The sequence below is a fragment of the Scomber scombrus genome, chromosome 5 (genome assembly GCF_963691925.1).
Source record: "Scomber scombrus chromosome 5, fScoSco1.1, whole genome shotgun sequence".
Classification (NCBI taxonomy): domain Eukaryota; kingdom Metazoa; phylum Chordata; class Actinopteri; order Scombriformes; family Scombridae; genus Scomber; species Scomber scombrus.
The window spans coordinates 29721569-29740189 of NC_084974.1; the positions used below are offsets into that span (position 1 = coordinate 29721569).

General features: G+C 39.7%; 2 protein-coding genes across 2 annotated transcripts in view; one reads left to right on the forward strand and one right to left on the reverse strand.

Annotated features, from left to right (window-relative positions):
* LOC133981038 (uncharacterized) overlaps nt 1-2184 on the forward strand; it is a 50572-nt gene extending 48388 nt beyond the window's left edge. Inside the window, exons 6-7 of the mRNA XM_062419926.1 lie at nt 335-664; nt 2058-2184. Of these exons, the coding sequence (XP_062275910.1) occupies nt 335-664; nt 2058-2184 (457 nt within the window). The remainder of the gene's footprint in view (nt 1-334; nt 665-2057) is intronic.
* An 11838-nt stretch (nt 2185-14022) lies between these two features.
* Nucleotides 14023-16280, reverse strand: sb:cb81 (mRNA decay activator protein ZFP36L1-like). Its single transcript, XM_062419578.1, has 4 exons — nt 16227-16280; nt 15147-15288; nt 14265-15098; nt 14023-14195 (listed from the first exon to the last, which is right to left on the reverse strand). The coding sequence occupies exons 1-4, from the start codon at nt 16278-16280 to the stop codon at nt 14023-14025; spliced, it is 1203 nt and encodes a 400-aa protein (XP_062275562.1).
* Between the last annotated feature and the right edge of the window lie 2341 nt (nt 16281-18621).

An 18621-nucleotide genomic window follows, 5' to 3' on the forward strand; every position in this document is an offset into this window, starting at 1 on the left:
ATAACTTCACTAGTAATCACTTTTCTTATCCAAAGTTCCAAAGTGCTCTAATTGGGAGCATCAGACCCACAAACAACATTAAAACCTCCACCGGAAGAGAGAAGAGTTGGATTAAACAGGTGTGTTTTAAGGTGAAGAAAATACAGAAGTAACAGCTCTGTACATGCCATGGTCAGCAGATAATGTAAAAGGCGCTACCTTTCATTTACCTTTGATTTGAAATACTTTTACGTTAATTAGTCAAACATAACTACTGACTGCAGTATATTTTAAAATGTCTATGTATAATATAAAGTGTTTTAAAAAGTGTTAACTGTTCTTTTTCTACCACCAGCTGGTTGGACCTGCTGCCACAGCTGGAGAAGAAATACGGCGTCGACAAGTGCTACATGTTCGAGAATAACGTGTTCCCCCACACGATCACGCTGCCTCTTCCAGCATCCCAAAAGCAACCCATAGAAAGCCCCGGCTGGAAGAATGTGCCTGGGGTGAACATACTGGCTCACCTCCACCATCAACCCATCATAAAAAAGACTCATACCAGCAACTTCAAGGTAATTGTTAACCCTCGAGCTGTCTTCCGAACCTCCGTCCATGGACTGCTGAAGTCAGAGAAAGGCTGCGCCTGGGTTGACAGGAATATTGCTCGGATGTACCACACAAGGTAGACTGCTGGTCTTGAACTTCTAATTAAATCATATATGTGCAACTTACAATTATTTTAATGATTGATTAATCTACGGATTATTTTCTCAATTAATAAATGAATCATTTGGTTATTAAAATGTCAGCAAATAACACAAAAAATTGTAAGTTCTCAGAGTCCAAGATGACATCTTCAAATTACAGTTTGACCCAAAGCTCAAACATGATCAATTTATTATAATAGAATAGTGTGATGATCACTAAATGTTTAACATTTGTGAAGCTGCAGCCTGTACATTTTTACTATTTTTCCTTAAAGCTGCAGTCGGTAACTTTGAGGAGAGAGAGGACTTAGCATCAAATTTGAAGAAGTACAACTTTCAGATCCCTCCCCTTCCCTCTCTGCTGCACTCCTGCTCTGCCTCCAGAGGAGGCTGATGTGCACGCGACCGTGTATGCTGTTGTTTTTAACGGAGGTATCAGTAGTTTTGTCCTCGCTGATGGTTGTTGCTGCGCCATCTCTACGCTCCTGAAGCCGCTCTCGGAGATATGAGCTTGACCGAGCTGAGGAGGAAGGGGGAGGGGGCTGTGTGCCTGATTGACAGCTGTCAGACACTACATCAGACACCATCCTGGCTTTGATTGGTTCTCTTTGTCCAGTCACGGTGGATTCTGGCAATTTGCCAATTTGCATTAGGAGCAATAGGTGGGGCTAAATCAGCCTGTTTTTAAAAAAAAAACAGATTACTAGTTTCATGTAATGCTGTCTTTACATAGTGACAATCTTAGCAAATATGACAAAAAGTTACTTTTATAAGTCTTATCAACTGCAGCTTTAAAAAAATTAGGTATTTATTTTTCTTTATTTGGGTCCGGATTACTTTCCACAAAGTGGTTGCTCGTCTTTTTGGGCTACACACAACAACAGCAACAATACATATAAAATCACATTCATCAATAAAACAAGAACAAGCTAAATGTAAAGATTATCAAACTTTATTTTACTTTGAGAGACCATTGAGGAGTAATCCTCATTTACAATGTTGTTGAAACATCATGAAATGATAAATAATGCAAAACATCAAAAAGGTTAAAAAATAATCACAAAAAGCATCATATGTCCTCTTAAAGGAGCGGAGCCAAATACAATTCCCAAAAAGTGGTCTAAAATGTTGTTGTATGCACCACTAACAGCAAGTTGAAAAATGACAATGTGGTCGTTCACTCACAGATTCAGGCTCAGTTTTGGATAATGTCAGTAACTCTCCAGTTTGTGTGTCTGATAACTGATGGTCGTGACATAAATCATGAAATAACCCGTCCGATTATTCTCTCAGATGCAGAGTTGCACAGTGAAGAAGAAATCAGCAGCTCTTGTTTTGTATAACTGATGTGTTTCTGTTTCCTGTCAGAGCTGGGATACAAAAGCTGAAACCCGAGCAGCTGGTTTATGACGGCAGACTACTGAAGTACAGCGACCGCCTCATATCAGCAGTCAATACTGTTCTCAAAGAGACCAAATTTCTAAGTAAAGAGTGAACTTGAGTTTATTTGTATACTGTATATAGTTCAATATCACAAATCTGTGAAGCAGTACATCCTCTGTCCTTAGACATGAAAGAGGTCAATCCTAGTGTGTGTATATATTCCCCCCAAAAAAACTTAATTGAAATGACAGCAAGTGAATTTATTTTTTTTACCAAAACTGAATTACAAACTGACTTCCTGCATTAAGTTTAGTGGTTATGGTTCTTGAAATTAATGTATCTATGTAATGTCCCCAAAAGTGACGTAAGACAACGTATCTTTGTGTGTCTTTGTGTATGTTTTTGTTGCCTCTTGAGGACCACCCCAGTATAAACACCACCAACCTTGTTGGGACCAGTAGTCCTCAGGAGGACCAAAGCCCATTCCCAATGAGGCCAAATGTAATTTCTGAGGTTCTGGTTAAGGTTTGGGTTCGGCTGTTCTCAGTGAACGAAAGTCAATGCAAAATAGCTGTGCAAAACAAATAAGAACTTCCTCAGGTGAGCTTACAGTTATCCCATCTGTCATTAATGAAACCTTTAAAATTATTTTTTTATTATTAGTGGGGGGGTAATTGTATGTTTTAATGTTTCCATGTTTTTACTATTATTGGGTTTCATTTTTATTTCTCAAATTGCATGTTTTTATGTTTTTTTATTTCCTATTCTTACTGTTAAATGTTTCTTTAATGTAAAGCACATTGAGTTGCCATTGTGTATGAAATGCGCTATGTAAATAAAGCTGCCTTGCCTTGCCTTAAAACATTCTACTCTAAACTATACACCTCACAATCTCCTGTTGATGATACGGACATGGTACATTTTTTTGACAATCTGCAGTTTCCATGTATAACTCCTGTTCAAATAAATGAGATGGACCAGCCTTTGAAACGTAGTGAAATTGTTGACTCAATTAAATGAATGCAGAGTGGCAGGGCCCCAGGTTCAAATGGCTATCCTATAAAGTTTTATAAAAAAATTAGTGACAAACTAGCCCCCCCCCCTCCTTCTGAAAATGTTCAATGACTCTCTGGACCAGGGATCCTTGCCTCAAACTCTTAATGAGGCTTCATTAACTTTACTATTAAAACCAGGTAAAGAACATTCTGACTGTGGCTCTTATCACCCCATATCTCTTTTAAATGCAGATTATAAAATTCTTGCAAAAGGTATTAGCTTTACGACTCGAATTGGTCACACCAAATATATTGCCAGACCAAACCGGATTTACCTCACTTAAGGTTGCACGCTGACACGTTGTGACGCCATTGATAATCTGAGTCTTTCTGTGATGATTCTCGTATATGCCAAGATGATAAGAATCAGGAATTCTTTCTTAATTCATGTTTAATGAATACGAGCTTGGAGAAATAGTCTACATGCATGAGACAATTCTAAGATGTGACACTTATACCCTTACTGGTGTGTCAGCTGTTTTCCGAGGGGCATCGTTGATAGAGTATGATCGTTAAGTTGGGGCCTTTCCAACTAAATTTATCCTATGTATGTAATTCTGATGACAGACATACCCGACCGTTTGGCTCGTAGCCTGACCCACTTGATCATATATAGAAATACATACTAACAAAAGCATCATCTTCTGTTCCTTCCAGTGGAAAAATACCAAAGTTAATGAATCTTTTATTCTTCAGATCTATGCTTATACTGTGTATATCAAAAAAAGCTACTCATCTAACCCTAACCCACATTTGTAAACTTCTTATCTTTCCTATTTTGGAGCTAAACATTAACCAACTACTGTTCATTATTACACTGTATTACTGTAATATAACTGTAAGGTGCTGTAAACTCACCACCAGCAACAACAAACAATGGCATCAGTGTGTACTGCTGCTGTGCTATTCAACATTTAATCATTTTATTATTTCACTGCATGTTGTCAACACGGAGAAAAACATCTATAGCACAACAGAAACACAATATGAAGGAGTAAACTCACAGATATACAGGACACACACACACACACACACACACACACACACACACACACACACACACACACACACACACACACACACACACACACACACACACACAGAATTGGTGTATTTCACTAAACTTTCCACTAGATGGCGTCATCTCCATCTTTACTGACACTCAGCCATTCAAGAGTCATTCAGTCATTTATCATTAGTTGACATTAGTACTTAAAGATGTTTGTTTTGTAATAAGAAACATTCTGAGCACAGTAAATTACATTTAACCACTGTGGTTAACTGGAAAGTAACTCTGAAAGCAATGGGGGAAATGTTCTGGCACTGATTCCCCTGCTCAAATTATTTAATTACTTCAAAAATGAAAAGTGTAGCACAGGTTCTTATGCCAAACTATTCAGAAATTCTGGGTTGAGGTCGAATCTCAGATTTCTCAGATAATAAAACTCAAAGTTGGTTTAAATCCACGTCAGTTTTCACTCCCTGGATCCCAAATTGGATTATTATTATTATTAGTCATTTTTGTTATTTTCTACATTCAACCTTCATTTAAAATACTTTTGAAATCACAACATTTTCACTTCCATTAACTTAATCAAAATGTGGTTACCTGTATTTCATTATCAGGATTAATTTAATAAGTCATGCCTAATAATAAGTTGCAGCTCTCACATATTTAAATGTGTGGTTCTTTATTTGTGGGAGTTGAAGCATGACATCATTTTTGTTGTTTATCAGTGGCTGGAGTGCACAATAACTCATCCTGACACTAAATTATTGTTTAATTGGTGAGAAGAAGGTATCTTTAATTGGCTGTTCTTAATGTTTAATTTCCTGAATCTATTCCATGTTTTACTTGGTGACTAACACACATACCAACTTATTTTTCTTTGTCTAATAACCATGTCATGGTTTACTAACGAATCAATCCTTTTCTGATCGGTCTCGCGTGTTTTTGGTTTGTATATTTGTTTAGTTTGGTTGCCTTTCCCTTCCTCTCCTACTGACTCTGGGGCTGATTGTCAGTAAAGATGGAGATGACGCCATCTAGTGGACATTTTAGTGAAATACACCAATTCTGTGTGTGTTTGTGTGTGTGTGTGTGTGTGTGTTAGTGTGTGTGTGTGTGTGTGTATTGTATATCTGTGATTTTACTCCTTCATATTGTGTTTCTGTTGTGCTATAGATTTTGTGTGTTGACAACATGCAGTGAAATAATAAAATGATGAAATGTTGAATAGCACAGCAGCAGTACACACTGATGTTATTGATTGTTGTTGCTGGTGGTGAGTTTACAGCACCTTATAGTTATATTACAGTAAAACAATCATGAACAGAGTTTCAACAAGATATATGTACTTTAGTTTTTGTCTTACAGCCTTAAGTTTGTCGGAGCTCACTCAGGTTTATTGCAATTGTACTCTCTTCTGGAGTGAGATGCAGTATGTTGATGTGTTTAAAGACTTTAGAGCTGCTTTTGGTTGACAGAAAATGAATTGGCAAATGTTTTCATGATCGATTCTTTGCTTGAGCTATTCAAGTAAAACACAAAATACTAACTGGTTCCCGCCTCTTAAACATGATAATTTTATGCTTTTCTTTGTCATATTTGATAGAATTTGGGTTATGGAAAGTCAAATGAATAATATTAGCCTTTTAAAAATTCCAAAATCACCTGGTTTCAGCCTCTTAAATGTGAATATTTGATGTTTTGTGTGTCATATATATAATAATGAACTAAATATTTTGTGCTGTTGATCAGACAAAACAAAACATTTGCAGACATCACCATCAGCTGTAAGAAATTAAAACAGACATGTTCCCCAATATTTTCTGACTTTTCTGATTTGATTCATTATAATGAAAATAATTGTTAGTTGCAGCTTTAAACAGCTTTGTGTTGAAACTGACATCACTTAATCGTGTTTTACAATAACTGATGACATGTGGATCCTCTTCATGTCTTCTAAATGTCAAACCAAAGGCTAAGTAAAAAGCAGATAACACATAATATGAAGATACATTTAATTTAAAGGCAAAAACATGGCTGATTTATTAGGTTTCTTTCTGCTCACACCTGCAGTACTCCATGTGGACCTGTAGAGGGAGCTGCAGATATTTATCTCTTAAAGATATTTTGAGTGAAGGCGAGCTCTGTGTTTGTTTCTCTTCAGAATAACAAATAAGTGGCAGCATGTGAAGCAGATACGTACAATACCAGGTAAAAGTTGGTCTCTAAAGTTGCTGTAGATCAGTCTGACCTGCTGACCACTGAGTACCTCCATTGTTTCAGTTGGGTGTATGTGCCTTGCTCAAGCACCCCTCAGTGGTGTTCTTGAGTTATACTTAAGTGTTAACATGAAAAGTGACATAAATAGGTAGAGAGAGAGTGAAGACTCCTTTCTCAACCTCCACACAGCTGACCAATCAATGTATGAAGTGGGTGTTAAGTGGCTGTACACAACCCCCCAAAATCCACCGTCAGAGAGGTTGTTTGCTGTAACTGTTCATACTCAAACTATCCTCTAAATGTGTTTGGATATGAGCAGAAGCTAAATGATTGAGCACATCTGTACTTGTGCTGTAGGGGTTATTATAATAATTATCTATATAGCACTTTACTAAAAAATAAAAAGAGAAATCACCAGATAAATATTAGTAGAACTGATACTGTCATAATAACAAGTGAGGTGAAAGCATGAATTAGTAAAACACAGACTTAAAACAATAAACTAATTCCAGAGAAAGCAATTCTTAAAAAGTGAGTTTAAAAAAAAAAGAAGAGATATTTTAAAGCAGTAACAGAGTTAACCTGCAGGATCTCCTCCAGCAGAGTCGCTCCTGGGATCAATAACAGACCTCAGGCTCTTTAGGGGTTAGTATGTTAGAGATATAATCAGAGACAAACCCCCAGGCAGGCCTTAAAACTAATCATTAAGGTTTTAAAATCAATTCTAAAATGTACAGGTAAGCAGTGTAGAGATGTTAAAATATGGTTTTATATTATTTAGTGAGTCATCCTGCAGCATTCTGGATTAGTTGATGTTTGGAGAGTTGGCGTTGAGTTAGAGAGGAATACAGCAAGGACTTCACCTGATGGTCAAAGATAAGTTTGTTAATGAAGAGAACACCTAGATTTCAGCACTGGGTTTATGATGAAAAGTTTATCTTAAAGTTTTGAGTGTGAGTGTTTTTAACATAAGGCAGGATTGCATTTTAACCAGTTGTGTTGTTGGAGTTAAAGGAGACGTGGTGTAGGCAATGTTAAATTCAGCTTCTACATCAACTTTAAATTCAATACAACTCTGCTGCCTCATTTTAGGGCATCTGAGGACATTTGCAATTCAGAGAGACCCCCCCCCCCCTCACATACAGCCCCTCACACACACCCCCTCTAAACTTCACCCCAACCCCATCCATCCCCTCCTGAGCTATTAACCAATAATTCTTCTTTTCCATTCCTCTCTCTCTCTCTCTCTCTCTCTCTCTCTAAGCCTGGCACAAACCCTTTCCTGCTGCTGAATTCTCCCCAATCACTCCATTCACCCACCCCACCTTCCCCACTCCAACCCCCCCGGAGCAGGCGCCCCTCACCCTCTCTCCCAGACTGATTCCAGTTCATTCCCATTGAGCTGCATTAGCATACAGATGTTAAACTGAAAAGGGAAAGCACGAAAACACAAAGGGCCTGCATGACCAGGAGGGGAGGGAGGGGTTGAGGGGCTGCACAGGGATGGCCCTTGGCCTTTTTAGGGTCTTACACACACACAAACACACACACACACACACACACACACACACACACACACACACACACACACACACACACACACACACACACACACACACACACACACACACACACACGGGTATTGAATGGTAAGTAGCCATGGGGGTTGTGGGAGTCTGTTCCTGCTTCAATCTACTGTTATTCATTCACCAGAGGGAAATCCTCAGCCTGCCCACAGCTGAATGCCAACACACACACACACACACACACACACACACACACACACACACACACACACACACACACACACACACACACACACACACACACACACACACACACACACACACACACACACACACACAGAGAGAAGAGCAAATACGGATGGATGAAAACACTCAGATGGTGGTTGAATGGTTGTTGTTTTAAAAGAATCCAGCAGGTTCAGTCCAGCGATGTTACTGCTGAATTTGCTCAGAAGAACAAGACTTATTATGTCAAATTACTGAATGAAAAAGTTCATTAACTGCACCAACTGAAAAAAAAGCTGCTTAAAAAAGCAACAAAGCCTGTAGCACGGAGAGTAAGATCATGGCTAAATAAAAAGCAGTGCGGCTTGCAGTACATCTTGCCCCAGAGGCTGCAGAGGAAACACTTCATGCCATCTATGCATCTCTCTGACATGATATCATCACACCGGCAGCCACATCCTTTTATGTTGTGATGGTATCATATATGTGAGGCTGTATGTGGCTGATGGTCTCCTACTAGCTAACATCTAAATCTCCCCAAGACAAAACTCATCATCCTCCCTCGACCAACGACAACGAGAAAACAGAAATCACAGCAGCACGTCTCTGCTCCTTGGTGCAACATTTCAGGACGACATGGTGGCCTCCCAGAAGGACTTACTGTGTGGACTCTGCCATATTGTCCCTGTCCCTGTGTCTGGTTTACTCCAAGTTCTTTATGGCGCTTTTCCACTACACAGTTCCAGCACGACTCAACTCGCTTCGGCTCGACTCTACTCGGTTGTTTTGCGTCTCTATCAGGGATAGTACCTGGTACCTGGTGCTTTTTTAGTATCTGCTCTGCCGAGGTTCCAAGAGAGCCGACCCGATACTAAATGTGACGTCAACAGACTGCCGGCCACTGATTGGTCAGAGAGTCGCTGGAAGAGTCATGAGTAACAAAAAGCCACATACAGCAGCAAGTACACCACTGCCTCCACTTATGATGCAATATTTCAAAATGACAGAGAGAGAAATCCAAAAATGAAACACTTTGATGGTTTGACACCTGAGTGGTTGGGACATGGTACTACAACTTAAATGGTTTAAAATGACTTCCAAATATCTATCAACTGTAGTGGACGCCATGCATGAAAGGGTTAAAACAAACTTTCCCTAAACCTAACCAGATCTTAACCATTAGTATCTTAGTTTTTTTAAATCATTTGATAACTGATAACTTTATTTGTTTTGATTTGCTTTAGCTGAGATTTGAGCAAATTAAGATGAACTGCAAATATCTGAATGTACTGACATGTAATAGCCAGAGGGTCATGTTTACATTCCTCTTGAAATCTTTCTAATTTAATGATCCTGTGAACTTTTACATTGTGGTAAACCTCTAAGAATAGCTAATGCATCAGTATGTTGTTTTTTCTTTTAACACTTTCATGCTATGGCTGTAATGAACACTACAGACTCTCAGGGAGGATACAACAGGTCCTTTAAAGGACCGGTTCACAATTTTTCAAATTGCCCTGAAAACAACAGTCAGGAGCCCAAATGAACATTAAAAACTGACTGTAATCATTCTTCCTGTTCATACTGACCATAAGAAGATTCCTTCCAAATTTGCTTTGTGATGGGGGGCTAAATTTACAGTCCTGCTCCTGTGCAAAAATGTATTAAAAAGTTTATGTGAAGATAATATGAAGTTTCAGTTGCTTGAGTTATTAAAATAAAGTAAATATCTTCCACATTTACAGCCTTTTTAGGAAGAAATTCTTTCTTTGTGGTAGGATCATAACAAAAAAGAGGGACTTAAAAGGCAGTAATGTTGAATTATATCTACTTGACTTGACTTAATTATGGATGACTGACACTTCAAATTATTCACATATGATAAAAGTGTAACTATAGAGTTTCAAAACTGATCTAACAAACATACAGCCAGGCTGCTGGAAGTGAACACACACACACACGCACGCACGCACGCACGCACGCACGCACGCACGCACGCACGCACGCACACACACACACACACACACACACACACACACAGGGGAGGACCTCAACTTCTGCTCCACTTTGTGTGAATAGATGGAAATCAGTCACAAGTATCTCTGTGTCCCATTGTGTTCGGGGAAGTCTTTGTTCGAGCATCTGTTGCCCAAACATTCTCCTCAGTGTCACTCACTCTAAATTGGTCTGTTCAGACGAGTTGCAACAAAACTCACTCCTCTTCCCACACAACACACACATAAACACACACACATACACATAGGGGAGGGCTGAGAGATTCCCTGAACGCAAGTAAGAGAAAGAGTTAATCTTTGTTCCTTTTGTGTGTCACTGAGAAACAGATGATCGTAAAGGTCCTAGAAGCAGTGGCAGCATTTTAAAAAGGGATGCTCGTGGGAACGCGCCACCACATTTGCGTTATTTCATCATGTTTACCACAAAGATGTAATGTGCATTATTAGTGTTTTGAGCAACTTGACTCTAAATTTTACACTTTTATTTTATTGGTTATTGGAATAACCAAGTAAGTTTCCAATGAAATCAATGAATACAGAAGTGTGAGGGTTTGATTCAGTATTAAAAACAGATTATATATAAAGATGTTCGCCTTATATTCTAGATTTTCTTTCATATGAGATGTTTATCCACAGCAGCCCTGTGGATGGTACAGCTGAATCAACATCCATCCATTTCATCACTGCCTGTAGATGCTTATTAACTGAAGGATCAAAGGTCAAAGCTCTGATACATTTCCTGCGAGACATGATCTCACAGTTGATGAAAACAGGGAATAAGGAGCAAGTTTTTGCGAGACTGGTTTGTGGATGTGAGATCTGAAGAGGTGAATGTTCAGTGAGGTTTGTGTGGTCAGAGTAAAGAAGCTGAATATCCATCGTATGAATTCCTTTCTTCTGTATATTTATGATGGGAACTAAGGTTTCCTGAGTAAGTTACTGAAGATAAAAGTTGAAGGAAGCATCCACCAGAAATTCATTCTCGATTTAAGAAACATGCAACAGCTCTTATTTTTCAAAGATCTTTATTTTGAAATCAAATGGACAAATATATTAAGATAAAGAGCTAAGATATCAACACAGGGTGCGATTTGCTGGGGGGGATGTTGGGGGTTTCCCCCCCTCTGGTCTGTATATCCCTGCCTCAAATGTTTCCCCCTCACAGTCAGTCAGGCTGCTTCACTCAGAGACCAAATAAAATATCTAATTTAAAATTGGCTGTTTAAAAAAATCTAAGCCTTGCAACGTAAGAACAGTCATTAATGCAGTAGGCACTGATAATGATGGCAGCATGTTGTGATTATTTTCTATTCAGTGTTGAAATTTGCAGCATGATGCACATAGAGCTGAATTAAACAGTGACAATTAGTAGTCATGTCTAGCTGAGTATCCACAGTACTGAAAGGGGATTTAATTCTACCATGTTAAATTATCTTTTAACCTGTGGTTTTGTTGTATGTGTTTACATCTCCTGTGTGTCTGCATGAGGAAAAGACAAGATGTGAAGTTGACATCATGAAGCACATCACTGACAATAAGAATATTGTGCTACTTGATGAATTAAATAATAAAAAAAGGATTAAATTATTCCTGAAAATGCAGTGATTCGTAAGGTTCGTAGTAGTTTTATTAAAGTTCATAATCTTTTATAAATGTTACTGTAACAGCTGTAACATGCTTCAAAGTCTATAAAGGCAGACTGTGGTTCTGACGAATGAAAACCCCTCCTCTGATTTTTTAACAAATCGCACCCTGAACATAACTCATGGAATGTAAACAATAAATGCACTTAAATTATGTAAAACAAACAACATCAAACATATCAAACAACACAATATAAGTTTTGCTTTGAAAAACCAAATAAATAAGACTTTTAAGTTAACAAAAGGTACCAAAAAACACGGCTCGCTGTCAAGTCAAGCTAACAGGAAGCTACAGCAAGAAGCGTCTCCGGACTCGACGGGCAGGTGGAGTCATGACAAAAAAAACAAATAATAACAATCTCGCCTGATTTCACTTGAACTCGCTTGATTTCATCCGCCGCTAAAGAGGTTAGCTAGCAAGCTAGCGTGCAACAGAGTTCGACCTACAAACACATTGTCATCAAGGCAACTCTGATAGATAAAACCCAACTATAAACAAAGGTCACCTTTAACCTGTGTGTGTTTACATCACAAGAGAAGAAGAGAGCACACCAGATTTTAAACAGGTAGGAGCTTCCTTACACTAAGACCATCATGCGGCTGTACACACTCACATTAATGCTCTTCTATGACAGTAAAATAGATTTTTTCATTTCTTTTGGTGATCCTTTGACTTCCAGACTGATGCTCACAATCTACACACCTTTAAAAAAAAAAAAAACATTACCACCGATGACCCACACTGAGGCTATAATAATACGTGGTGAGGCCCTATTTTCACTACTGTTTAACTTTAAATAACAGCAGTAAACATTTAGACAAAACAAGTTATTACAGTCAGAGGTGTGAGACTTGATGGAGAGGAGAGCAGACTCACTGTTTGTTCACACCAACGAGAGAAAAACCACTGACTAACAACGGTAGCTTGTGGTGCGAAAACTCAGTGAGTCTTGATTTCTGCCAGGCCTAATAGCCAATAAGGCAACATACATATAGAATGCCAAAAAATAATTTTCCCCCTCCCTTTCCTCTCCTCTCCACAAGCCTCCTTAAAGCTACTAGATAGTAAAAACCAAGCAGATGGACAACATTAATGCAAAAGTAAAGCATAATTTCTCCGGCATCATTTTTTTTTTAAAAAACAACAACAAAAAACACAATCACAAAGCAAACTCTGAAAGGAACAAATCATACAAAAAGAAATAAATAAGTCTAAAAAAAAGTGTTAAGCTATAACAATAATAATCATAACACTGTTTATTACCTGTCATGGCTAAAGGCTAGGCTAGGTGTTAACAGTAAGAGTAGGTTAAGGGAACTCTAACATCAACTTTGGTAACTAGAGAGAGTCGGTGGGTTGCCTACGTTTGTGCTATTTTTTTTTTTTTTTCTTCACTAAGGCAGTTTAGCTGAATCCTTGCCAGGCAGTTAAAATAGCTGACAAATACAATCAACAGCCATACAACCAATCAATGAATCAATTAGTGACAGCATACAGTTATTTAAACCCTCTTACTCATTGACAAGAGGTTGGTTTCATACCGTTTGAGAGCCCTAAATATGACTGGAGAAGTGCTGCAAGCTGGCATCACTGAAACTGTTTGTAAGCAGGAAGATAAGGAGAAAGATATGTTTAAGAAAAAACAATCCAAAACTAAACTTTACTGTATTAAAAAGTGGAATGCACGCCAGTCATACGTAGGGCAAACATCACTAATCTTGAAATCTGTCTTAAAGCAGAGTACAGGAAGCTCTAACACAGAACAGCATAAAGATGAATGCTGAGCTAAGTGACGTAACCCCCTAAGTTTTCCCTAAAAATGGGTATACAACAGTATAGAGCAGTAAGAACAACCTTACAGGAAAAAAAAAGAACAAAAACAAAAAGAGAAGTCAGCTATAACTGGACGAACACTGAGCAGCGCTACAACTGCTTGGATGAGAAATGCAATATGCACAAAGTTAGGTACGTTTACCCGGCTGGATTCATGGAGGACCTGAAAATCTAATGTTTTAAAACTTCTGTGACTTGTATCTGAAGTCTGTTTTTTAAAGTGTCTATTTTTTTTATAACTGCTTTTGATTTCTGCTTCATTTAGATTCTGTACTTGGCAGAGATTACAAGTTTTAAAAGCTGCTCCTTTGGTTTTTTTGGACTAGACACAAAAAACCCAAACATCAGATCCTGGTCACATGAAGTTAAAACACTTAGACTGCCTGTCCCTGATTAAATTCAGCCTCGCAGTAAAACCCATCTCTACTCGTCTGTGACAGACAGGCGGCTGAAGATGGGCAGGCGTCGGCCCTCGAAGCTCGGCGATTCTGTGCCGCTGGAGGAAGAGCTGAGGGAGCAGGAGGAGGTGTAGCCTTCCTCAGAGAGGGAGTCAGCCGAGGAGCAGCGCTGAAGGCTCGGGAGGCTGTTCAGGGAGACTGGCAGCTGCTGGGGGAGGTGGTAGGGGAGGTTTGGGGGTTTTTTGGAGGTGAAGGTGGATGTGGGACACCTGGCGCTGACAGAATCTGAGACAGCATAGAAATGCAGAGCTTGATCTCCGCTGTCATTGGACATGTCTGTGATGCCAGTGAAGGAGTAGGGGCAATGCTTCAGGTTCCCCGGCTCAGGGAAGAGAGGAGACAGGAGCTCTGGGCTTCCTGTTGAGGATGGAGGAGGAGACACCGAGGAGGCCCGAGTGAAGAGGAGGGAGTTGGGCTGCGACTCCTCGACTGGTTGGAAAGTCTGTGGAGAGGAGGAGAAGCCTGCGAAGCTGAAGCTGTGACGGAGCGGAGGAGGCCTGAGCTTCTGCTTCTGCTCGGGGGCGCCGCCGTTGCCATTTTGGATTTCATCGGCGTTGTGGATGAAGTGGCAGCGGGCACCGTACGGGCAGAAGCCAATTGTGTGGAAAGTGCGGCAAGGCTCCGTCTTGTACTTCGGGTGCCTGCTCAGGCCTCTCATCTCGTCCATGCCGTGGGCAAACTGGCACTTGGCGCCATACTTGCAGACCCCGCTTTCTTCAAAGGTGCGGCAGAGTTCAGTCTTGTAGCGGGTGGAGATGTGAGGCGAGGGGGGGGCCAGGGGTCTGGAGGCAGAGGGGGAGGTTGCGGAGGAGAGGGAGCTGTTGCTGATGCAGAAGCCCGGTGGAGGGAGCAGCAGCGGCGGGGACACGTTCGCCAGTTTGTCCTCTCTGCCTCCCAAACTGCTGACGTTGCCCTCGATCATGCTGACGGAGCGGTCGACTCTGAAGGGGATATGACTGAGCGAGGAGCGAGGAAGCTGACTGTCCCTCTTCCACTGCTGGTTGGGGGACATGTTGATCCCCCAGCAGGCCGACTCGCTCACTTCAGAGCTGCTGGTGCTGCTGCTGCTGCTGCTGTTGCTGTTGCTGCTGTTGAACTTGGAGTTGGGGAGGGTCACGGGGCAGAGAGAATGGCGACGCTGGAAGCCGAGGACTCTTTGACTGTGCTGCTGCTGCCGTTGCTGCTGTGAGCTGGTGGACAAGCCATCTGTCACCTCCAGGCTGTGGAAATTCTGTAACACAAAAGCAGAGAAGAGAAGAATAGATGTGAGCTCTCTGCATTCCTAGAGCGCTGGAGCGAGAATGGCAAGCCGAGCTTAAAGGAGATTTTAAAGTTGCAGCTAAAACAACAAGGCTGATAAATTAGACAGAATGTATTAATTAATTATGTTTCAGAAGAAGTTGAACTAGAAGTTTTTTTTTCTTGAAAACTAAATCAATTAGATATTAGAGTATGGGACACTCATTTGTTATACAGCAAAGGTTGGGTTTAATCCCAGTTTAACTAGATTGGGAATTAGCATAAAAAATAAAATATACAAAAACATCTAATTAAGTAAGATGTTTTATTGTGTTATAGCTTCAGCTTTTAAACTTTTATTTGTACGAAATACTTTCCAGGGTTTGAACGAAACAGTCAAAACTAAAAACTTTGGACTTTTAATTGGACCAAATCCTATTTTAAACTAAGTTGTGAACCAAAAAAAATGCAAATGTGAGCGGTTGATGTTTCACATGGTTTCAGAAATCCTATTTAAACAAACTTCCACTCAAAATGTTCTCTACTTTTGTGAGGAAAACTAAGGAAGATTTTTTAATAAGAAATAAAGTTTTGAGCTCAAACCAAAAGCTGTAAAAAAGGTCTAATTTGCTCACACACTCCACTCCTCATTTAATACACTTACACTTACAAAAGCACTACCATTAAGTATCATTAAAGCCTCATTAATGAAAACATTTACATGAACATATATGAAAATTTTGCAACTTTTGAATCGAATGATTGTCTTTTGCCATATGTAGTAATATATGTAATACTTTACTACAGTATTGCCTTAATTATATTACATTTATAAGTATTGCATCATAGGAAAGAGCTTAAACTCATTCCACATGACTGTTAGATGTTGCATGTATATAAATATTTTAAATTGTCTTCAGCTGTTCTCACCTTGCAGAACTCCTCATCCAGTTCCAGGAAAGGTGTTAGAAAGTCGGAGGGCATGTTTCACTTCACCGTCCTCGCTGAGTGAAGGAGCTGGATGTCTGATCCCAAAGTGGGGAGGACAAAAAGTTTCTGGGTCCAAAGAAAAAAGTAGAGATGGACAAAGTCTGGTCCTTTTGGAGGGAGCCGAGACCAGTTTGACTCTCTGAAGGTTGTTCCAAGAGTTAAAAGCAATTTCTTATTGGGGAGGGGGTTTGGGGAGGGGGGGTGTCAGGGGAGAGAAATGAAGCAGTCCGTTGTGAAGGAGACAGGGAGTTGGGAGAAAGCGCAACGTGACATCAAGAGGAAAGTTCCTCGACCATCTGCTGGAATCTGCTTAAATAGTTGGGGCAACCCTCCCACCAACCCCCCCTGGCCAGTGTTCTTCAGGGGGCAGGGCGGATAGGGAGTGTGTGTTAATGTGTGTTAATGTGCGTGTGTGCTGGGGGGGGTAGGGTGCTGGAGGAGGAGAAGGAGGAGGAGGAGGAGGAGGAGGAGGAGGAGGAGGGGGGTTTGGGGGTGGGGGTCCTGCATTGTCACAGTGTGCTGGGGGGCAGGGTGGGCACAGAAAGAAGAGGAGGGAGCTGAATGAAGCTACTTTTCTACCCATTCATTACCAAATCCTTAAAGATGCATTCTTCTTCTTCTTTTTTTTTCTTCTTTTTTTTTAAGCAGGCCGTCCCCTCACTTTGTTTAGGATCGATACACAGCTAAGGAGATAATGACAAGTGTTGCAAATACCAAAACACATTTACTGTCATTACTGCAGCAAAAGTACATAAAAGTTGTTTAAAACATGAACATAAAAAAACTTTTAACTTTACATGTAAGTTTTGCTCCTCCAAATGTTTTCAGCTACAGTGTTTTCAAGTCAATCAAACTAAAAAAAGTACTTTTAAAAAGATCATTTAACTTTTATAAGATGAATTTGAATACATGGCTATACAGGTCACTCTATCTTTTACATATGGATTCTCTCTATTATGAGTGTTTTCCTCCATTCTGCATGAAATATTCATTAAAGCAATGTTTTATCGTGTGGATTTCTGATGGTAACAGGTTGTTATTACTACAGGTAATAACAATTCACAAACAAATCACAACTCATAAACCTTTAAAAATAATTTTTAAAAAAGTATTTTAACTCAACACAAGCTTCTGTTTCTGTGCTAAACTTTCACACACATTACTCACAGCAAATAATAAGAAACAATTAGACAGATTTTGGCACTTTGAGAGTGTCGGCAGTCATGTTTTTACTCTAACATGATATCCATTACAGATGTAATGACATCTAATCTAAGACATCATGAAAAATTATTGTAGCATTTGTTTTCAGGCAGCAACTAACAATAATGTTCATTATTATTATTATTATTTGATTAATCACTTGGTCTGTAAAACATAAGAGAACTCTCATAAATGTCTACAGCCCAAGATGATGTTATTAAATGTCAAGTTATGTCACCAACAACTCTGAAACCCAAAGATATTCAATTTAGTACAATGTTACATCAAGAATAAGCAACACATTCTCTCGTTTAGGAGGTTGAAACCATCAATTGTTTGTCACTTTTGCATAAAAACTGACTTAAATGATTATTAAAATACTTCCAGATTAATTTTCTGTTGATTGTTGCAGCTCTAGTAAGTTTCATCCTAAATTATTGATGGATCTCTAAGCTCTGAAGAAAAGTCTCCTACTAACAGTGATTATCCTTCTTTTTTCTGAACAATAAACTACAAACAATGGCGGCATGGTGAGTCAGTCTGTGTTGCACCTATTGTATGGAGTTTGTGTGTTCTCCAAGTGTGAGTGTCAGTTGTCTGCTCCGCTCTCCTCCCAGAGTCCAAAGTCATGTCGATTGAAAACCTCAAATTGCTCACAGGTGTAAATGGAGTGCTAATGTGTTAGACAGATCAATCTAAAAGGGTGTAACCAAACCAGTTCTGTTGACAAATGGTGAGTCAGAGAAGCCCTCGAGGCAAGAATTATGTCATTGGTTGACAATGTAAGGTTTCTCAATCGATCAATCGAGACTAATGTCCAGTGAAAAAGTGAGGAGACACTTGTAACTACACAAATTGTCTGACTTTCCAAGTAAAATGTGATCAAGTCATTTGTAGCAATCAGACCATCGCATTGATGAGCAATAACAACAAGTCCTGACTTGTTGGTCTGTGGTGACCAAACCGCTCCTTCACCAGCAGGGTTTTCATTGTCTCAGCGAGTCAATTCAAAGCTTCTTGTGCTGAAATGCAAATTCAGGTCAGTCAGAATGGTTCAAAGTTAGCGGGATGGAAAAGTGCCAACTGTTGCCAAGTGATACACCTTTCACAACGTGAGCTCAAACAAAGGCTG